Raw genomic sequence first — 21946 nt, 5'->3', positions numbered from 1 at the left:
TATTGCAAAATGTTTAATTTCATCCTTAATTATTATTCTTTTTTTTTTTTATGAATGAAAGAGAAAGAAAGGGGGAGAGAAAATAGGAGTCTTGCTCTATTGCCCAGGCTGGAATGCAATCTAAAAACAGATGTTAAAAACCTCTTTTATGCTGATAATTGTGCTAAACAGCCGAGATAGGAAGGAATAAGGGAAGAAAATAACAGCCAGCCAATATTTCATTTAAATCTGTGAAATGCTATGCAAATGCTGAAGAGTGATTTACTTCCAATTATGTGGTCACTTTCAAAATAGGTGTAATGTGATACTGAGAAAAATGTATGTTCTGTGGACCTGGGGTGAAGAATTCTATAAATATTCACTGAGTTTACTTGTTCCAGGTCTGAGTTCAAATCATAGATGTCCCTGTTAATTTTCTATCTCGTTGATCTGTCGAATATTAACAATGTGGTGTCAAAGTCTCCCGCTATTACTGTGCGGGAGTCCAAGTCTCTTTATAAGTCATTAAGAACTTGTCTTATGTATCTGGGTGCTCCTATATTGGGTGCATATATATTTATGATCGTTGACTCCTGTTATTGCATTGATCCTTTTACCATTATGTAATGTCCTTCTTTCTTTTAGTCTTTGTTACTATTAAAGTCTATTTTGTCAGAGACGAAAGTTACAACTCCTGTTTTTTTGTTGTTGTTATTTTTCTCTCCATTTGGTTGGTGAGTCTTCCTCCAATCCTTTGTTTTGAGTCTTTGTGTGTCCTTGCTTATGAGATGGATCTGGATACAGTGTACTGATGGGTTTTGAGTTTTTATTCAATTCGCCTGTCTGTGTCTTTGATTGGGGCATTTAATCCATTTAAATTTAGGATTAATATTAATATTTGTGAGTTTAATATTGTCATTTTTTTTTTTTTTTTTTGAGACGGAGTTTCGCTCGTTACCCAGGCTGGAGTGCAATGGCGCGATCTCGGCTCACCGCAACCTCCGCCTCCTGGGTTCAGGCAATTCTCCTGCCTCAGCCTCCTGAGTAGCTGGGATTACAGGCACGCGCCACCATGCCCAGCTAATTTTTTGTGTTAGTAGAGACGGGGTTTCACCATGTTGACCAGGATGGTCTCGATCTCTTGACCTCGTGATCCACCCGCCTCGGCCTCCCAAAGTGCTGGGATTACAGGCTTGAGCCACCGCGCCCGGCCTTAATATTGTCATTTAATGCTAGCTGGCTATTTTGCCCATTAGTTGATATAGATTCTTCATTAAGGAGATACCCTTTACCTTTTGGTAAGTTTTTGGGATGACTGATACTGGCTGTTCTTTCTGTTTGTAGTGCTTCTTTCAGAAGCTCTTGTAAAGCAGGCCTGGTGGTGATGAAATCTCTGAGTGCTTGCTTGTTCGTGAAAAATTTTATTTTTCCTTCATTTATGAAGCTAAGTTTGGCTGGATATGAGATTCTGGGTTGAAAATTCTTTTCTTTGAGGATATTGAATATTCACCCCCACTCTCTTCTAGTTTGTAGGGTTTCTGCTGAGAGATCTGCTGTGAGTCTGATAGGCTTCCCTTTATGGGTAACCTGACCTTTCTCTCTAGCTGCCCTTAGAATTTTCTCCTTTATTTCAACTCTGGTGAATCTAACGATTATGTGTCTTGGGGTTGCTCTACTTGAGGAATATCTTTGTGGTGTTCTCTGTATTACCTGGAGTTGAGTATTGTCCTGCCTTACTAGGTTAGGAAAGTTTTCCTGAATAATATCCTGAAGAATATTTTCCAGCTTGGATTCATTCTCTTCGTAACATTCAGGTACACCTATCAAACGTAAATTAGGTCTTTTCACATAGTTCTATATTTCTTGGAGACTTTGCTCATTCCTTTTTACTCTTCTCTAATCGTGTCTTCTCATTTCATTTCGTTAAGTTGGTCTTGACCTCTGATATCCTTTCTTCTGCTTGATTAATTTGACTGTTAAAACCTGTGCATACTTTGCGGCGTTCTCGTATTGTATTCTTCAGTTCCATTAATTCACTTATATTCCTCTCTAAATTGTCTATTCTCGTTAGGATTTCGTCAAACCTTTCTTCAAGGTTCTTAGTTTCTTTACGTTAGGCTAGAAGATGTTCTTTTAACTCACAGAAGTTTCTTGTTATCCACCTTCTGAAGCCTAATTCTGTTAATGGAATGCACTCATTCTCCATCAGGCCTTGTTCCCCTGTTAATGAGGAACGGTGATCCCCTGTAGAGGGAGAGGCATTCTGATTTTGGGTTTTCTCAGCCTTTTTATGCTGGTTTCTTCCCATCATTGTAAGTTTATCCACCTGTCGTCTTTGTAATTACCGACTTCCAAATTAGGACTTTGAGTGGACGTCCAACTTGTTGATTCCCAGCGCCGGAATCTGAGCAACCCACTGCGCCGGCTAAAACAGCGGCATTAAGATTCATGGTGCTTTTCTGCCTGAGAATCTCCGGTCTGGCTTCCCTCTTGAGTCCCTTTTTCAATCAGCTGAATGGGCGACTCTGCCTTCCTGGAGCTCCAAACGTCGACCAAAAGGGGACCCAGTCCCATTTACTCTGCACTGAGAACTACCGCGCCGGCCGCAAGAGTCACGCTGGCAACCTGTGGGGCTCCTCCACTGGGAGTCTCCTGGTCCGTGAGCAACAAAAATTTGTCTGAAAGTGTGGCGTCCTCTCCTTCTCTGCGCTTTCACTGGGAGCTACAATCCTGAGCTGCTAGTAATCGGCCATCTTGGATCTCTCCTCATCCTTAATTCTTACTGAATGCCAGTAACGCTTTCCACACCTAAAACATTTCAAAATGCTTTTGGAGATGATAGGGCTCTTCAGTTTTTGGTTTTTTTCCCCCTAGTAGATGCCTTCTAGATGTTCAGATTTCTCGTTACGGTTATTTTGTTTACTTTTAGATTCACTTATTCTTGGTATAAATCACAAGTCACTTAAAGTTATTTTAGTTTTACAATAGTACATGTAACAAGACTACATGGGGCAAAAGAAATACCATATTTCACTGATTCTGAAACAAAATTTCCATCTTTTAAAATCTCTGAAATTGGCATACACTGTATTGGAAAAGAAATGCTGCCAAATAATCTAGTAGTGATACATAATCATGTCATCACATAAGGCAAACCAACCTGAAATAAGAATATAGAAAATTAGTATTACGATGGGTAGTGAAGGGCCCAAACTTTGACTATATCTTGCTTCCCCTTTAAAAAAAAAAAAAAAAAAACCAGCTGGTTGCTGTGGCTAACCCCTGTAATTCCAGCACTTTGGGAAGCTGTGGTGGGAGAATTGCTTGAGCTCAGGAGTTTGAGACCAGCCTGGGCAATATAGCAAGACCCCATCTCTACTAAAAATTAAAAAATAAAAAATAAAAACAGTTTTTTTAGGCTGGGTGCCATGGCTCACACCTGTCATCCCAGCACTTTGGGAGGCCAAGGCTGGTGGATCGAGGTCAGGAGTTCAAGACCAGCCTGGCCGAGAAGGTGAAACCCCATGTCTACAAAAATACAGACATTAGCCAGGCATGGTGGTGGGTTCCTGTAATCCCAGCTACTCAGGAGGCTGAGGCAGGAGAATTGTTTGAGCTTGGGAAGCAGAGGTTGCAGTGAGCCAAGATAGTGCCACTGCACACCAGCCTGGGTGACAGAGCGAGACTCCATCTTAAAAAAAAAAAAAAAAAAATCAGCCGGGTGTGGTGGCGCACGCCTGTAATCCAGGCACTTTGGAGGCCAAGGTGGGTGGGTTACCTGAGGTCAGGAGTTCAAGACCAGCCTGACCAACATGGTGAAACCCCGTCTTTAAAAAAATAAAAAATGGCCGGGTGCGGTGGCTCATGCCTGTAATCCCAGCACTTTGGGAGGCCGAGATGGGTGGATCACGAGGTCAAGGGATCAAGACCATCCCGGTCAACATGGTGAAACCCCGTCTCTACTAAAAAACAAAAAATTAGCTGGACACGGTGGCGCGTGCCTGTAATCCCAGCTACTCAGGAGGCTGCGGCAGGAGAATTGCCTGAACCCAGGAGGCGGAGGTTGTGGTGAGCCGAGATCACGCTATTGCACTCCAGCCTGGGTAACAAGAGCGAAACTCTGTCTCAAAAAAAATAAAATAAAATAAAAAATGTTAAAAAAAAAAAAAGTCATTGCAACAATTTCTTCTTCCTTTTTTTTTTTCTTTTTTTTTGGTTGAGGCGGAGTCTTGCACTGTTGCCTAGGCTGGCATGCAGTGGTGTGATTTCTGCTCATTGCAACCTCTGCCTCCCGAGTTCAAGCAATTATTCTTCCTCAGCCTCCCGAGTAGCTGGGACTATAGGCACATGCTGCCATGGCCGGCTAATTTTTTTTATATTTTAGTGAAGACTGGGTTTCACTGTGTTGCCCAGGCTGGTCTCGAACTCCTGAGCTCAGTCAATCCACCCACCTTGGCCTCCCAAAGTGCTGGGATTACAAGTATGAGCCACCACACCCAGCCAGCAATTTCTTCTTTTTTATGTTTTTGGTAGAGAGTCGATGTCTTGTTCTGTCACCCAGGCTGGAAGACTGGCCTGATGATAGCTCACTGCAAGCTTGAACATTTGGGCTCAAACAGTCCTCCCCTTTCAGCCTCCCAAGGAGCTAGGGCTACAGGCATTAGCCACTGCACCCTGCTAATTTGAAAAAAAAAGTAGAGATGGTGTTCTTCTATGTTGCCTTGGCTGGTCTTGAACTCCTCTTTCCAAGCTGCTCTTCCCTCTTGGCCTCCCAAAGTGTTGGGATTAGAAGTGCAAGCTACTGTGTCTGGCCTGTGGTTTCTTGAGTACATTCGCCTTTCTTGTAACCTGATCGTTCCGTTCTTGGTATTTCCCATCATAAAGGGTAACTTTTGGCCAGGCGTGGTGGTTCATGCCTGTAATCCAAGCACTTTGGAAGCCAAGGCGGGCGGATCACCTGAGGTCGGGAGTTCAAGACCAGCCTGACCAACATGGTGAAACCCTGTCTTTAAAAAAAAACAACTTTTTTTTTTTTCTTTTTTTTTTGAGATGGACTCTCACTCTGTCACTTGGGCTGGAATACAGTGGTGTGATCTCGGCTCACTGCAGCCTCCGCCTTACGGTTTCAAGCAATTCTCCTGCCTCAGCCTCCAGAGTAGCTGGGACTACAGGCGCACACCATCATGCCTAACTAACTTTCTATATTTTAGTAGAGACAGGGTTTCACCATGTTGCCCAGGCTGCTCTCAAACTCCTGAGCTCCACCCGCTTCCGCCTCCCAAAGTACTAGGATTACAGGCATGAGCCACGAACCTGGCCAAGAGTAACTTTTAAAAATGTTTATTTGATCATTTTGTCTGTTATTCGACAAAACAGGCCTAAAACAAACCCAAGATAAAGGTGGTTTAACAGAGTAAAAATTTATTTCTTCCTCAAATAATTTTCATTGAGGGTGTTTGGTAGGCTGCATTCTCTGCAATAATTCAAGAACTGTGCCTTCATCTGTCATCTTGTGACATCCTTCTCTAGGTCTTGGGGGTTTATTCATCTGGCAGATAGTGAAGAACGAGAGAATCATGTATGATGTTTTATGAGCTAGGTCTGAAAGAGACACATACCATTTTTGGTGTATACTTTGTTGGTTAAGAACTAAGTCTTGCAGCCAAACCAATGCAAGAGAAGCTGAGAAATGCAGTCTAATTTTTTTTTTTTTTTTTGAGACAGTCTCACCCTTCACTCAGGCTGGAGTGCAATGGTGCGATCTCTGCTTACTGCAACCTTTGCCTCCTGGGTTCAAGCTATTCTCCTGCCTTAGCCTCCCAAGTAGCTGGGATTACAGGCGTGCACCACCACACCCAGCTAATTTTTTTTTGTATCTTTAGTAGAGACAGGATTTCACCATTTTGGCCAGGCTGGTCTCAAACTCCTGACTTCGTGATTCACCCACCTTGGCCTCCCAAAGTGCTGGGATTACAGGCATGAGCCACCGCACCTGGCCTCTTGGTGAATGCTTTTAAAAATGGATGTTGTGTGCATTTGTCTTTTTTTACTTAGAAAAAAATAAAGATAAGGCCAGGTACAGTGGTTCACACCTGTAATCCCAGTGCTTTGGGAGGCAGAAATGGGTGGATCACTTGAGGTCAGGAGTTAGAGACCAGCCTGGCTGCCATGGCGAAACCCCGTCTCTACTAAAAATACAAAAAGTAGCTGGGGTGCCTGGCTCCATGGCTTGTGCCTATAATCCCAGCACTTTGGTAGGCCATAGCAGGTGGATCATCTGAGGTCTGGAATTCGAGACTAGTCTGGCCAACATGGTGAAACCCCTTCTCTACTAAAAATGCAAAAAATTAGCCCCACATGGTGGCTGTCACCTGTAATCCTAGCTACTCGGGAGGCTGAGACAGGAGAATCACTTGAACCTGGGAGGCAGAGGTTGCAGTGAATTGAGATTGCGCCATTGTACTCCAGCCTGGGCAATAAGAGCGAAACTCTTGTTTCATATACAACAATAACAAAAAATAGAGACAGGGTCACACTATGTTGCTCAGGTTTGTCTCAAACTCCTGGTCTCAAGTGATCCTCCCACCACAGCCTCCCAAAGTGTGGTGATTGCAACACTTTGGCATGAGCCATTGCATGGCCACATTTGTCTTTTTTTTATACAGAATAGTTTGTACTCAGCAGGTGGTTGGAGTTAAACTGATAATTAATCATCCTGTCATTTTAGCTATACTTAAGCTTTGGGCTTCCCTTTCTGAATTCTCCCAGGGAACAGTTTTAACAATGCAGGAAGCATTTTGGCTTCTGGATTCCTTACTTGTACAGCCATTCAAAAGCTAAAACATATGTTCCACAATACAAATGTAAGACGAAACTTCCTTGATTATGAAGCAGTAACATAAAGAATACAAAGAGTCTTATAAATAGGTTGCGGATAGCATGGAAAGAGTCTGAAAATGAGAGGTGAATGATCCTTCTACAAACCTTAATTTTAAGTAAGTTCCCATGTGCTGCTTCCAAAGGGTATAATAGAAATTAACATTTTGAAATAGGTAAAATGAAAGTGTTACAAGTTATCTTACTCAAAGGAAACTCTTTGGGTGAGTGTTTTTTTTTTTTTTTTTTGAGACGGAGTCTCGCTCTCTTGCCCAGGCTGGCGTGCAGTGGCGCGATGTTGGCTCACTGCAACCTCCACCTCCCTGGTTCAAGCACTTCTGCCTCAGCCTCCCGAGTAGCTGAGATTACAGGCATGCGCCACCACGGCTGGCTAACTTTTGTATTTTTAGTAGAGATGAGGTTTCACCATGTTGGCCAGGCCTGTCTCGAACTCCTGACCTTGTGATCCACCCACCTTGACCTCCCAAAGTGCTGGGATTAGAGACGTGAGCCACCTTAACCAGCCACTTACTTTCTCTTTTTTCTTTTTTCCCTCCTAATTCTATTTCTTCCCTAGCCCCCTACCCCTCCACAGGTTCTGGTGTGTGATGCTCCCCTTCCTGTGTCCATGTGTTCTCATTGTTAACTCCCATTTATGAGTGAGAACATGTGGTGTTTGGTTTTCTGTTCCTGTCTTAGTTTGCTAAGAATGATGGTTTCTGCTTTATCCAGGTCGCTGCAAAGGACACGAACTCATCCTTTTTTATGGCTGCATAGTATTCCATGATGTATATGTGTTACTTTTTTTTAATCCAGTCCATCATTGATGGGCATTGAGTTGGTTCCAAGTATTTGCTATTGTGAACAGTGCTGCAAGAAACATACTTGTGCTTGTGTCTTTATAGTAAAATGATTTGTAATCCTTTGGGTATACACCTGGTAATGGGATTGCTGGGTCAAATGGTATTTCTGATTCTAGATCCTTGAGGAATCACCACACTGTCTTTCACGGTGGTTGAACTAATTTACACTCCCACCAACAGTGTAAAATGTATTTTCATTTTATACTTGCCCTGCCTAATTGAGAAACTTGGTATCCTTTATCAACAGTGGTTAAGCTATTTTACTATTTTTTTTTTGTTTCAGTAGGGAGCTATTTTACTCCTTTTTAAAGAAGTTTAAGTAAAGAGCTATTTTACTATCTTTTTAAAGTCCTTGGTAGCATTTTAGGTACTAACACAGAGCCCTATTATCTTCTAATGTTTGTTTGTTTGTTTGTTTGTTTTGAGATGGAGTTTCGCTCTTGTTACCCAGGCTGGAGTGCAATGGTGCGATCTCAGCTCACCGCAACCTCTGCCTCCTGGGTTCAGGCAGTTCTCCTGCCTCAGCCTCCTGAGTAGCTGGGACTACAGGCACGCGCCACCGTGCCCAGCTAATTTTTTGTATTTTTCAGTAGAGACGGGGTTTCACCATGTTGACCAGGATGGTCTCGATCTCTTGATCTCGTGATCCACCTGCCTCAGGCTCCCAAAGTGCTGGGACTACAGGCGTGAGCCACCGCGCCCGAACCGTAATGTTTTTTTTTTAAAGACTAGTCTGGGGAAGCAATGGGAGTGGCAAGGAACAAAGAAATCTGCAACTAGTTGTGATCAGTTAGTTGTAAATACCACTGCACTTGGACCAGCCACCCTTTTCCTTTAATTTAAAAATCTGGATGTGTGTGTATTTTTTTAAACAGGTGCCATGTTTCAGAACAGAGTAAGACCCCTGGTAAAGAAGAACTGAAGAAATTATACAGACACCAGATATAGCCTAATTAAAAAGAAAGCATTAACCTGCCTCTGAGGTGACTAAAGGGGAATAATGGTGATTTTGCGCCGGGCTCGGCCGCCTGCTTCCGCCCCAACCAGCAATGAATCTTGACTCGCTCTCGCTGGCCTTGTCTCAAATCAGCTACCTGGTGGACAATTTAACCAAGAAAAATTACCGAGCCAGCCAGCAGGAAATACAGCATGTAAGTAAACTAGCTAGAAAACAAGTGCCATTAAAGGAATAAGTAAACAGTGGAAAGAAAACCACAACTTTATGTGGGCATGTTGTATGAAAGGTAACTAACTTTTGCACATTATTTCAAGTGATTTCTCTCATCATCATCTGTAAAAGCGACCTAAGCCAATCTTTTTTTTTCTTTTTTTGAGAGAGAGTCTCATTCTGTCAGCCAGGCTGGAGTGCAGTGGCACGATCTCAGCTCACTGCATCTCTGCCTCCTGGTTTCAAGCGATTTTCCTGCCTCAGCCTCCTGAGTAGTTGGGGTTACAGGCGTCTGCCATCATGCCAAGCTAAGTTTTGTATTTTTAGTTGAGACAGAGTTCTACTATGTTGGCCAGTCTGATCTTGAACTCCTGACCTCAAGCGATCCCCCACCTCGGCCTCCCACTGTGCTGGGATTACTGGTATGAGTCATTGTGTCCAGCTCGATCTTTCTTTAAAAAAGATTTTTCACAACTTTTTATTTTCCACGGAAATTATAAAATTGATTTGTCCGGGCCCTAGGCTTTCCTTTCTTCTTCTTCTTCTTTTTTTTTTTTTTTTTTTTTTTCTGAGACAGAATTGCCCAGCCTGGAGTGTAGTGATGCAATTTTGGCTCACTGCAACCTCTACCTCCTGGATTCAAGTGATTTTCATGCCTCAGCCTCCTTGTTGGCCAGGCTGTTCTCGAGCTCCTGACCTTGTGATCCAACTGCCTTGTTCTCCCAAAGTGCTGGGATTACAGACATGAACCAGTGTGCCCAGTCTGATTTTTATATTTTTAGTAGAGATAGGGTTTCACCATGTAGGCCAGGTTGGTCTCAAACTTTCCAAACCTCCCAAGGACTGGAATTAGAGGCATGAGCCACCATACCTGGCCAAGTCTACCCTTTTAAAATACATAATTTGGTAATTTTTTTTTTTTTTTTGAGACAGAGTCTCGTTCCATCCCTGGGAGCCAGTCTGGAATGCAGTGGCAAGATCATAATCTCAAACTCCTGGGCTAAAGCAATTCTTCTGCCTCAGCCTCCCGAGTAGCTAGCTACAGGCGTGTGCTACCATGCTTGGCTAACTTTTTTATATTTTGTAGACGCAGGTCTTGCTGTGTTGCCCAGGCTGGTCTCAAGCTCCTGGCCTCAAGTGATTCTCCTACCTCAGCCTTCTAAAATGCTGAGATTACAGGTGTGAGCCACTGTGCATGGCCAGCTCCTAGAATAGTGCCTAGCGTATACTCAACAAATGTAGGCTGAGCCAGATTACCTTATTTTTCAAGGGTGAGAGATCTGGTTAATTGGATCATAGTTGATTCTGTTCTTTTTTTATTTTTTCTTGAGACAGGGTCTTGCTTTGTCCCCCAAAGTGGGTGTGCAGTGGCACCATCATAGCTCACTGTAACCTTGAACTCCTGGGCTCAAGTGATCCTCCTGCCTCAGCTTTTCTTTTTTTTCGGTTAAAAATTTTTTTTGTTGTTTGTTTTTTAGAGATGAGTTTCTCCATTTTGGTCATGCTGGTCGTGAACTCCCACCTTCAGGTGATCTGCCCATCTCAGCCTCCCAAAGTGCTGGAATTACAGGCCTGAGTCACCATGCCCAGCAGAGATGGTCTTTCTTAACTCCCATATTTTCTGAATAAGGAAAAGGGAAACTGAAAAGAGCTAATATCTTAGCCAACTTTCATGTACTTACCATGATACAGTGGGAAGATCATAGGCTCTGACGTTGGACTATAAATCCAGATTCTTTGGCTCATAGTCTTGGATTTTAGGTTCAAGGAGGCTGTTTTAACTATATTAACCCCTTATCCATGGGGGCAGAGTGTGGTAAATTTTAGCAGAGTTGAAGATTAAGCCAGGAAAGCTCAGTATATCTATCCCAACGAGTAGGTAGTTGTGGCTCTTAGTAAACACAATTAGTCTGTACATAGAGTATTCTCAACTCTTTTCTAGACTAGGTGTGCGGAAGTTGACACAGCTACACAAAATTTTAATAAATTATCAGGTAGTGGTAAATGCTAATGAAAAAAAGTGAAGCAGAATAAGGAGTAATGCTGGGGCAGGTCATGTTGCTATTTTAGGAATAGTAATAAAGGCCTCACTGATAAGGTGGCTTTAGAGTAGAAACCTAAATGAAGTGAAAGAACAAACCATATATATAGCTCTCTGGAGTTTTCCATTTAGAGAGGATAACAAATGCAAACAAACATGGGTAAATTTGAGGAAGAGCAGGAAACTGAGCTCAAGGGCTGCATCTAAATCTCTTAAGTCAGACAGAGCTTCATTTAAGGCTGTGCCATATAGCGTTACAGTTGTGTTAGCAGAGAATTTGAGTTACGTGAAACTTTGCCTTAAAACTAAAAAAAAAAAAAAAAAAAAAAAAAAACTTTTTATTACGTGTTGATTAATGCTACTTAGTGTTTTTGATGTAGGCGACAGAGTTGCATGGTAAAATTACTGTAGTTTTTCTTCTCTTCTTCGTGGAAGCGACTGACTATAGGAAACATTAAAAAAATACTTAATTACAGCTGGAAGCAGTGGTGTATGCCTGTGATCCCAGCTACTCAGAAGGGTGAGGCGAGAAGATGCTATGAGTCCAGGAGTTCAATATCAGCCTGGAGAATACAGAACCTCTCTAAAAAAAAAATTTAATTATAAATTATGGGCACTTTCATCAGTAATTCCTTTAATTAAAAAAATGAACAATTAATGTAAATTGGAATTTTGCCTTGGAGGTTGCTTTTCTTTTTTAAAACCTTAAATTTTAAAAAATCTTCTCTTAAACATATTATTTTTGGTCATTTTAGATTGTGAATCGGCACGGTCCTGAGGCAGACAGGCATTTATTACGCTGCCTATTTTCGCATGTGGATTTCAGTGGCGATGGTAAAAGCAGTGGCAAAGATTTCCATCAGGTATTTGGGGCTTACAAAGTTCATGTCCACTTAACTGTAATTGTTCCATGAATTGAATTTTGGGCATAGTGTATGTATCACATGACACATACAAAATCGCATCCAGAAGTATTGTAGCTGGATGGTGAAAAGGTGTTAGATTTTTCTTTTTTTTTCTGTCCATCTCTTCTGCCTGGCTGTAGACTGTAACAGCTAACTAGTTCAGGTTTAGAGAGGTGGGGATCAGACCTGCCTGAAGGAAGCAGGAATGTAGGGGGTTCCTTGCCTGAAAAGTTAGTAAGGCAGAGGGGATCTCATGTCTTGGATTGAATCTCTAGCTTGATTCCGAATCTGGCAAGAGTTTGTCATAATACTGTTTCTTTCTTTCTTTCTTTTTCTTTTTCTTTTTTTTTTTTTGAGATGGGGTTTCACCATGTTGGCTAGGATAGTCTCGATCTCTTGACTTTGTGAGCCACCTGCTTCGGCCTCCCAACACTCCCGGCCATTCTTTCTTTTTTTTTTTTGAGACAGAGTCTTGCCCTGTTGCCCAGGCTGGAGCGCAGTGGCATGACCTGGGCTTATTGCAACCTCTGCCTCCTGGGCTCAAGTGATTCTCCTCCCTCAGCCTCCCAAGTAACTGGGACTACAGGTGTGTGCCACCATGCCCAGCTAACTTTTTGTAATTTTAGTAGAGATGGGTTTTCACTGAGGTAGCCAGGATGGTGTCGATCTCCTGACCTCATGATCGATTACAGGCGTGAGCCACTGCACCTGGCCCATGATACTGTTTCTTTTTTTTTTTTTTGAAAAGACAGGGTTTCACCATGTTGGTCAGGCTGGTCTTGAACTCCCGACCTCAGGTGATCCGCCGGCCTTGGCCTCCAAAGTGCTTGGATTACAGGCCTGAGCCACCACGCCCGGCCTTTTTTTTTTTTTTTTTTTGATAACTGTTTCTTACAGTACTCTTGTCAGTGGACTCTTACTTACTGGAAATTTTGCTGCTAAGAGACTTTGAGTAGTTTAATGAGATTTTTAAAAAATACCTCTATTTTTATGACTTTTACTTCTTTATTTCCTGGTTCCTTTTACCTTTTTTTTTTTTTTTTTTTATTGTGGCTGAGTCTCTTTCTTGTCACTCAGGCTGGAGTGCGGTGGCATGATCTTGGCTCACTGTGACCTCTGCCTCCCAAATAGCTGAGTTACAGGTGCCTGCAACCATGCCCGGCTAATTTTTGTATTTTTAGTAGAGACAGGGTTTACCATGTTGGCCAGGCAGGTCTTAACCTCCTGGCCTCAGGTGATCCACCTGCTCTGGTGTCTCAAAGTGCTGCTGGGATTATGGGCGTGAGCCTCTGTGCCTGGTGAGATTTTTAAAGAGCTTATTTTGATAATATATAGTATTAGATCACATTTCAATGTTTTGAGAATTTTCTTAGATGATGATTAGTGCTAATGAAAATTCATTTTTTATTTTTAAAGACTCAGTTTCTGATTCAGGAGTGTGCGTTGCTGATTACAAAGCCAAATTTTATCTCGACGCTGTCGTATGCCATTGATAATCCATTGCACTATCAGAAGGTTGGTATTACTATTATCTTTAATAGTCTAAGAATGTGATCTTTTCTTAGGCTTTCTAAAAAGGCCCTAAGCCTTGATCTCATAATGTGATGTCTTAATATAAAAATTTCTAGTTGTTACTTTGGTGTGTCATTTATAGCTCTGTAACAAAATCAAGGCAGTTTATTTAACAATAACCAGAATCTTACTAAAACCAGATCATGCAAAGGCTTAAGTTGTCATTCCACGGTTCTAGGACATAGTGTAATAACTCCTATGTAGTAACATCCTTAGGCAAAAAGATGTTGTTAAAAACTTTTTGAAAAAGCAAGTTCTCGTTTTGAAATAAAATTTGGTTTGTTTCAGAGTTTAAAGCCTGCACCCCACTTATTTGCCCAGCTGAGTAAAGTGCTCAAATTAAGCAAAGTACAAGAGGTGAGTGATTTAAAAAAGAGATGCAGTGGCCAGGCGCGGTGGCTCACGTCTATAATCCCAGCACTTTGGGAGGCCTAGGCGGGTGGATCAGAGGTCAAGAGATCGAGACCATCCTGGTCAACATGGTGAAACCCCGTCTCTACTAAAAATGCAAAAATTAGCTGGGCGTGGTGGCGCGCACCTGTAGTCCCAGTTACTCGGGAGGCTGAGGCAGGAGAATTGCTTGAACCCAGGAGGTGGAGGTTGCGGTGAGCTGAGATCGTGCCATTGCACTCCAGCCTGGGTAACAAAAGCGAAACTCCGTCTCAAAAAAAAAAAAAAAAAAAAAAGGAAAAGAAAAGAGATGCAGACAAAAACAAAACAACAACAAAAAGCCATTTGACTCCTCTTCGGTTAATCTAACTTCTCATTTCAGGTAATTTTTGGCCTTGCCCTGTTGAATTCTTCCAGCTCAGATCTTAGAGGTTTCGGTAAGTTACTTTTCCAAAAATATCACGAAGAGAGACTTTAAAATACATGGATTTTTAATCATGAGGCTCTGTGGTTTAGAATGAGAGAGTAAGATAATCTGAAATTAATTTCTCTTTATCTGTGGTGAAAAACATGTAATACAAATGTTACCTTCATAACCATTTTAAGTGTACTGTTCCATAGTGATAATTGTATTCAGGTTATGTAATAAATCTCTAGAACTTTATCTTGCCAAACACAACTATGCCCATCAGCAACTCTTCCATTTTCACCTCCCCACAGCCAGTCCCTGACCATTGATTTCTTTATACCTATCAGCTAGAGAAAGCATTAGGGAGATGGGTGAGCTGGTGAACAAGAAGGGTAATTAGCATTTTGATGGTATGTGACTTTTTACCCATTATGGTGCAAAAATAACATGTGGTTTTGGTTTACCGGACTTCTAGCTGCCCAGTTTATCAAACAGAAGCTTCCAGATCTTCTGCGTTCCTACATTGACGCAGACGTCAGTGGAAATCAAGAAGGTGGCTTCCAAGATATAGCAATAGAGGTCTTACACCTCCTCCTCTCCCATCTCCTCTTTGGGCAGAAGGGAGCCTTTGGAGTTGGACAAGAACAGATAGACGCTTTTCTTAAGACATTGCGCAGAGGTAAGGGAGTCTTTGTAGCCTACAGTGGATGGTTTTCTTGGATGATCACAAACACATCACAGAAGTATTTTTTTTCTTTTTTTTTTAAAAAAAAGACAAGGTCGGTTGGGCATGGTGGTTCATGCCAATAATCCTAGCACTTTGGGACACCCAGGCGAGCATAACACCATGCCTAGCCTGACATGCTGGTTTTAGCTTAAAAAATTGGTCACTTTTGATATGCCCACTTCACCTCCTTGCCTATTGACCTTGTAATTTTAAGGTAAATCTTAGTTCTTTTATTGCCTCTGACCTTTCATATTTGAGAGAGAGAATTATTTTTAAAACAAATCTGTGATAATGGGTTAACCATTCTCATGGTTATTTTTATTTCCTGATGTTTATATAGTTTAATTTTAATGTACATTGACATTCTCACTAATCGGAAACTTTCCACTTGCCAGTGAAATAAATAGACTAGTATTCTTTTTTTTTTTTTTAAAAGACGGGGTTTCACCATGTTGGTCACGCTGGTCTTGAACTCCCGACCTCAGGTGATCCACTGGCCTTGGCCTCCGAAGTGCTTGGATTACAGGCATGAGCCACCACGCCCAGCCTAAACTAGTATTTTAGTTGTTTTTTGATGCTTTCTTTGTATGGGAATCATTAGTCCTATTGTGAAAATTTAAAGTAATATTTAGGGTTTGAATTGGTATATAGATACTAGAAACCCAATAGCAAATGTTAAAGGTATACTGATGAGCATTTTTTGTCATATAAAAATATTCATGGCCGGGCGCGGTGGCTCAAGCCTGTAATCCCAGCACTTTGGGAGGCCGAGGCGGGTGGATCACGAGGTCAAGAGATCGAGACCATCCTGGTCAACATTGTGAAACCCCGTCTCTACTAATACAAAAAAAAAAAAAAAATTAGCTGGGCATGGTGGCGCGTGCCTGTAATCCCAGCTACTCAGGAAGCTGAGGCAGGAGAATTGCCTGAACCCAGGAGGCGGAGGTTGCGGTGAGCCGAGATCGCGCCATTGCACTCCAGCCTGGGTAACGAGAGCGAAACTCCGTCTCAAAAAAAAAAAAAAAAAAAAAAATATTCAAATTTTGGAACCAATGTTGAAATCATAACTTAGGCTCATAGGCTGGAAAAAGTGAAATAAACTTGGCTTTAAATATGAACTTGTGAGAGAATTGGGTTTGAGGGGGCTTTTGGATAGAGCAAAAGAGGATTGTTTGTTTTTAATTAGTATAGCATTTATAACCTTTTTCCTCTGTCTCAGATTTTCCCCAAGAACGCTGTCCCGTGGTGCTCGCACCACTTTTATACCCTGAAAAACGGGACATTCTAATGGACAGGATCCTGCCTGATTCTGGAGGGGTAGCTAAAACCATGATGGAGAGCTCTTTGGCTGATTTCATGCAAGAAGTAGGCTATGGCTTTTGTGCAAGGTTGGTAGTAAAATATATTAAGCTTCTGATTATTCTTGTGCCAAACATGATGTAATTTTTTGAAACAAGTTTCTAAAATCGGACTAATTTTCTCCTGTCTGACCCCTACCCTCTGTGTCTTCACTCTGCCTTCATCTGTGGCTTCCTTCCTTTTCTGCCCTTTTTATATACCCTACCTCTTGCGTATTTTTCTCACTTGCATGGGGCACCAAAGGATATTGTTTCACACTGTTAGTAGCACTCAAGACTTTGATAATAGGGGCAGGACAGCGGGGGGTGGGGAGTTGAGGAGAGATAGCATGGGGAGAAATGCCCGATATAGGTGAAGGGGAGGAAGGCAGCAAATCACACTGCATGTGTGTACCTATGCAACAATCTTGCATGTTCTTCACATGTACCCCAAAACCTAAAATGCAATTAAAAAAAAAAGACTTTGATGTACTGGATTATTAGTTTTTATTTATTTATTTTGAGATGGAGTTTTGCTCTTTGACCCAGGCTGGAGTGCAGTGGCGTGATATCGGTTCACTGCAACCTCTGCCTTTAACGGTTTCAAGTGATTCTCCTGTGTCAGCCTCCCAAGTAGCTGGAATTACAGGGACCCGCCACCACACCTGGCTAATTTTTGTGTTTTTAGTAGAGATGGGGTTTCACGATGTTGGCCAGGATGGTCTTGATTTCTTGACCTCATGATCTGCCCACCTTGGCCTCACAAAGTGCGGGGATTACAGGCATGAGCCACGGTGCCTGGCCTATTAATACTTTTTTTTTTTTTTTTTTGAGATGGAGTCTTGCTCTGTCACCCCAACTGGAGTGCAGTGGTGCAATCTTGGTTCACTGCAACTTCTGCCTCCCGGGTTCAAGCAGTTCTCCTGCCTCAGCCTCCCAAGTAGCTGAGACAACAGGCGCCTGCCACCACGCCTGGCTACTCTATTAATACTTTTCTAAGAGTAAATTATTAAGGGCATTGATGTGCTTTGCTTTGACTTAAAAATTTTTATATTTTAAAAACTCAAAGCACATTCTCACTTATGTTTGAAATAGTGCATTTGTGTGTGTTGGACTTGTGCCTGGCATGTAACTTGTTGATCAAACAGTGATGCATACTGAAAAGTTAGGATACATTTTCAAGGCTTTGTACATAACAGAATAATCAAACTCACTTTGAATGTTAAAATCTTAAGATTGAGGATAATTTTGTCATTGTGAACGAGATCATTACTCATGAGTCTTACTTTTTTCCACTGATTCCCGTCCCAAGACCGATTTTCGCTCTGTTTCCCAGGCTGGAATACAGTGGCATGATCTCGGCTTACTGCAACATCCGCTTTTTGGTTCAAGCAATTCTCTCCTGACCTTGCGATCTGCCTGCTTTGGCCTCCCAAAGTGCTGGGATTACAGGCATGAGCCACCTGCTCTTCCACTGATGTTTTGAAAATGGCCTTTTTTGTTTTTGAGGTGGAGTCTCACTTTGTCGCCAGACTGGAGTGCAGTGTCATGATCTCAGCTCACTGCAACCTCTGCCTCCTGGGTTCAAGCGATTCCTGTGCCTCAGCTTCCCGAGTAGCTGGGACTACAGGCATGTGCCACCACACCTGGCTAGTTTTTCTATTTTGTATTTAGTAGCCACCATACCCAGCCTAAAATTGTTTGCCTTTTAAAAAAAGGTTTACTGGGCCAGGTGCGGTGGCTCACTCCTGTAATCCCAGTACTTTGGGAGGCCAAGGCAGGTGGATTGCCTGAGGTCAGGAGTTAGAGACCAGCCTGGCCAACATAGTGAAACCCCGTCTCTACTAAAAATACAAAAAAACTAGCTGGGTGAGGTAGTGGGCATGTAATCCCAGCTACTCAGTGAGGCTGAGGCAGGAGAATTGCTTGAACCCAGGAGGTGGAGGTTGCGGTAAGCTGAGATTGTGCCATTGCACTCCAGCATGGGCAACAAGAGTGAAACTGTCTCAAAAAAACAATTATTTTTATTTTAATAGTTTTTGGGGTACAGGTGGTTTATGGTTACATGGATAAGATCTTTAGTGGTGATTTCTGAGATTTGGGTGCACCCATGACCTGAGCAGTGTACACTGTACCCAATATGTAGTCTTTTATTCTTCTCCTGTCCCCTTCAAGACCCCAAAGTTCATTATATCAGTGGTCCACAACCTTTTTGGCACCAGGGACTGGTTTTGTGGGAGATGGTTTTTCCGTGGACCACGGGTAGGTGGGGTGGGGGATGGTTTTGGGATGAAACTGTTCCACCTCAGATCATCTGTTACTGCATTCTCGTAAGGATTGTGCAGGCTGGGCGTGGTGGCTCACACCTATAATCTCAGCACTTTGGGAGGTCGAGGCAGGTGGATTACCTGAGATCATGTGTTTGAGACCAGCCTGGCCAACATGGAGAAACCCGGTCTCCACTAAAAATACAAAAAATTAGCCAGGCTTGGTGGTGCATGGCTGTAATCCCAGCTACCCAGGAGTCTGACCCTTTAACCCAGGAGGCAGAGGTTGCAGTGAGCCAAGATTGTACCACTGCACTCCAGCCTGGGTGACAGAGGAGACTCCCAAAGGATTGCGCAACCTAGATTCTTCTCATGAGCAGGTCACAATAGAGTTTGTGCTCCTGCGAGAATCTATTGCCTCTGCTGATTTCTTTCTCTTTTTTTTTTCTTTACGCTACTGGCGGGATCAACCAGGTAGCCTCTGCTGATTTCGCAAGAGGTGGCGCCCAAGAGGAAATGGCTACTGTGCGGCCGTTTTCTAATAGGCCATCCAGGGGTTCAGAACCCTGCGGCATTAGCTTATTCTTATGCCTTTGCATTTTCATAGCTTATCTCATCTCCCATTTAACAAGTGAGAACATACAATATTTGGTTTTTCACTCCCAAGTTACTTAGAATAATGACTTTTGCCATTTTCTTACTGAAGTAGATGATTTTTACATTTCTAGCTGTATAACAAGAAATGACACTTTCTGTTCTGCCTGTGTTAGTAAAACTAAGGATTTCAAAGATTATGATGCCAGAATTTCTCAGTCTTGGTTTTGGGGCTGGTAGCATTTTTCTGAAGTCACATTTCTGTTTCAGTATTGAAGAATGTCGCAATATAATCATGCAATTTGGTGTTCGGGAGGTCACAGCTGCCCAGGTTGCAAGGGTTTTGGGAATGATGGCTCGAACTCATTCAGGATTAACAGATGGCATTCCATTACAGGTGTGTTGAATTCAGCTATTTTACCAAGTGAGTTAATGTCCTGTCCTCTTTATTTTATTTATTAAATTACAATGTGATTGATTGTTCTACTGACCAGAAGTGAACATGTGGAGTAGTTGGATTTGTTTAATTGAAGTCTTATTTCTACAGAGTATTTCTGCTCCGGGCAGTGGGATCTGGAGTGATGGAAAAGATAAAAGTGATGGAGCACAGGCACACACATGGAATGTAGAAGTCTTGATTGATGTTCTTAAAGAACTGGTGAGTATATGTGATGATGGTTTTTGATTTGTGATGTTAGGATGATATAGTCTAAAGAAAGCAAATTTTTAAAAATTCTCCACCTTCATTAACTCAAGAAGTAATAAAGTGTCCAAGTTGATTGTGTACTGGAGACAGTACATAATCAAATTAAATTTTTTTTATTAGGGTTGTTACCTTGCAATTTGGGGTGTTTTTGAGTTAATCTTGTTTATGGTGGATAAGAACAATGACTTGCCACTTCTACTTTTGCTATAAAAGGAATAAAAAATAAAGTACCTCTACTAAAATATTGGAGTGTTTAAGACATAAAGGAATTGAACTGTATTTTTGCTTTAGCTATGTTGCCCATATTGGACTTTAACTCCTGGGCTTTAGTTAGTGATCCTCCCACCTCGACCTCTCAATGGGTTGGTATTAAAGTGTGAGCCATTGTGCCTGGCCTGGAATGGAACTTATTTTCGTTTTGTGTGTGTGTGTGTGTATTTGTTTTTTTTTTTTTTTTTTTTTAGATGAAGTTGCCTAGGCTGGAGTGCAGTGGTGCAATCATGGCTCACTGCATCCTCTACCTCCTGGGTTCAAGTGGTTCTCCTGCCTTAGCCTCCCAGGTAGCTGGGATTACAGGCTTGTGCTACCAAGCCTAGCTAATTTTTTCTTTTAATTTTTAGTAAAGATGAGGTTTAATACAGGCCTGTCTCAAATACCTGACCTCAGGTAACCTGCCCTCCTTCCAAAGTCCTGTGATTACAGGCACAAGCCACTGTACCCAACCCTGGAAGGGAACTTTTAGATATTAAAAGGTAGTGTGATAACTGGATGTGGTGGCTCACTCCTGTAATTTCAGCTCTTTGGGAGGCCAAGGCCAGTGGATCATTTGAGACCAGGAGTTTGAGACCAACCTGGCCAACAGGACGAAACCTTGTCTCTGCTAAAAATAAAAAAAATTACCTGGGCATGTTGGTGTACTTCTATAATCCCAGGTACTTGGGAGGCTGAGGCACAAGAATCGCTTAAACCCCAGGGGGTGCACGTTGCAGTGACCCTAGATTGTGCCACTGTACTCCAGCCTGGACGACAGAGTTGAGACTCTCTCTGAAAAAAACAAACAGAAAAATGGGTTTCTTAAAATTCCCTTTTAAAATTTTGTAAGTAGAACATCTAAATTGAATTTCAGATTTAATTTGGCCTTTTGGATAACATATCAAAATATACATACATTCATTAAATTTTAAACTGCTTTGGTCTTTTTTAGAATCCGAGTTTGAATTTCAAGGAAGTAACTTACGAACTGGACCATCCTGGATTTCAAATTCGTGACAGTAAAGGACTTCATAATGTGGTTTATGGCATTCAGAGGGGTTTGGGTATGGAAGTGTTCCCAGTAGACCTCATATATAGACCTTGGAAACATGCTGAAGGCCAGGTGAGTGGGTGGTATTTAGTTATAGAAGGGGTAATGAAACATGACTTATTCTTCATGCAGTGCCATCTACCCATTGATTGAAACACTCTTGTAAAGTAGAATTTGTTATACATAGCACAGAAAAGCAGGGACTATCATAAGTATTGTAGGAATATTTTCATAGTTTTAGTACTAGTCAGACACTTAAGGTGTACCAGTCAGTCTGTTTTCCCAATAGTTTAATGATGTTTGTTTCCAAGGTAAAATTTAAGTTTCCCTGTTTGACTCAAAAATGTCTTTTAACAGTTTTCATGATTGAGAATCCAGACAGGGTTTCATTATGCACCTCTCATGTGTCTGAATTTTGTGTGGTTTTCAAAGGGCAAATAATTAAGATTTTAAAAGGGAAATGGCCACACCTGATAAGATTGACAGTAGACTAATGAAAACATTGCAGATTTTTATAGCATTCACAGTTATTAATGTGGTAAGCGTTTTCTTGTCATTGCAGCTCTCCTTCATTCAACATTCCCTTATAAATCCAGAGATCTTCTGTTTTGCTGACTATCCCTGTCATACTGTTGCCACTGATATTCTGAAAGCACCACCAGAGGATGACAATCGAGAAATTGCTACATGGTAAACACTTCTTTCCAGCATTCATTTAAAGGATTACTTCTTCTTTTCTGAAATATAAAATTAATAGTAAGCCAAGTACATAGTTAACAGACTTAAATGAAGCAATGGTTTTAGTGATC

At 41.9% G+C, this 21946-nt stretch overlaps 1 protein-coding gene across 8 annotated transcripts in view; it reads left to right on the top strand.

Annotated features, from left to right (window-relative positions):
* The window catches only part of CNOT1 (CCR4-NOT transcription complex subunit 1), a 91611-nt gene that overhangs the window by 11123 nt on the left and 58542 nt on the right, over positions 1-21946 (top strand). For all 8 annotated transcript variants that reach the window (XM_064383139.1, XM_064383143.1, XM_064383140.1 and 5 more), the window contains 11 exons: positions 8594-8869; positions 11683-11790; positions 13249-13347; positions 13693-13761; positions 14177-14231; positions 14679-14882; positions 16150-16318; positions 19399-19525; positions 19676-19786; positions 21039-21209; positions 21700-21827. In XM_064383139.1, coding sequence (XP_064239209.1) covers positions 8768-8869; positions 11683-11790; positions 13249-13347; positions 13693-13761; positions 14177-14231; positions 14679-14882; positions 16150-16318; positions 19399-19525; positions 19676-19786; positions 21039-21209; positions 21700-21827 — 1343 coding nt within the window. In that variant the 5' untranslated portion in view covers positions 8594-8767. The remainder of the gene's footprint in view (positions 1-8593; positions 8870-11682; positions 11791-13248; positions 13348-13692; positions 13762-14176; positions 14232-14678; positions 14883-16149; positions 16319-19398; positions 19526-19675; positions 19787-21038; positions 21210-21699; positions 21828-21946) is intronic.

The sequence above is a fragment of the Aotus nancymaae genome, unplaced genomic scaffold, assembly GCF_030222135.1.
Source record: "Aotus nancymaae isolate 86718 unplaced genomic scaffold, 86718_ANA_hifiasm-v0.15.2.pri h1tg000030l, whole genome shotgun sequence".
NCBI classification, from domain to species: Eukaryota; Metazoa; Chordata; class Mammalia; order Primates; family Aotidae; genus Aotus; species Aotus nancymaae.
This window is presented reverse-complemented; position numbering and strand designations above follow the sequence as displayed.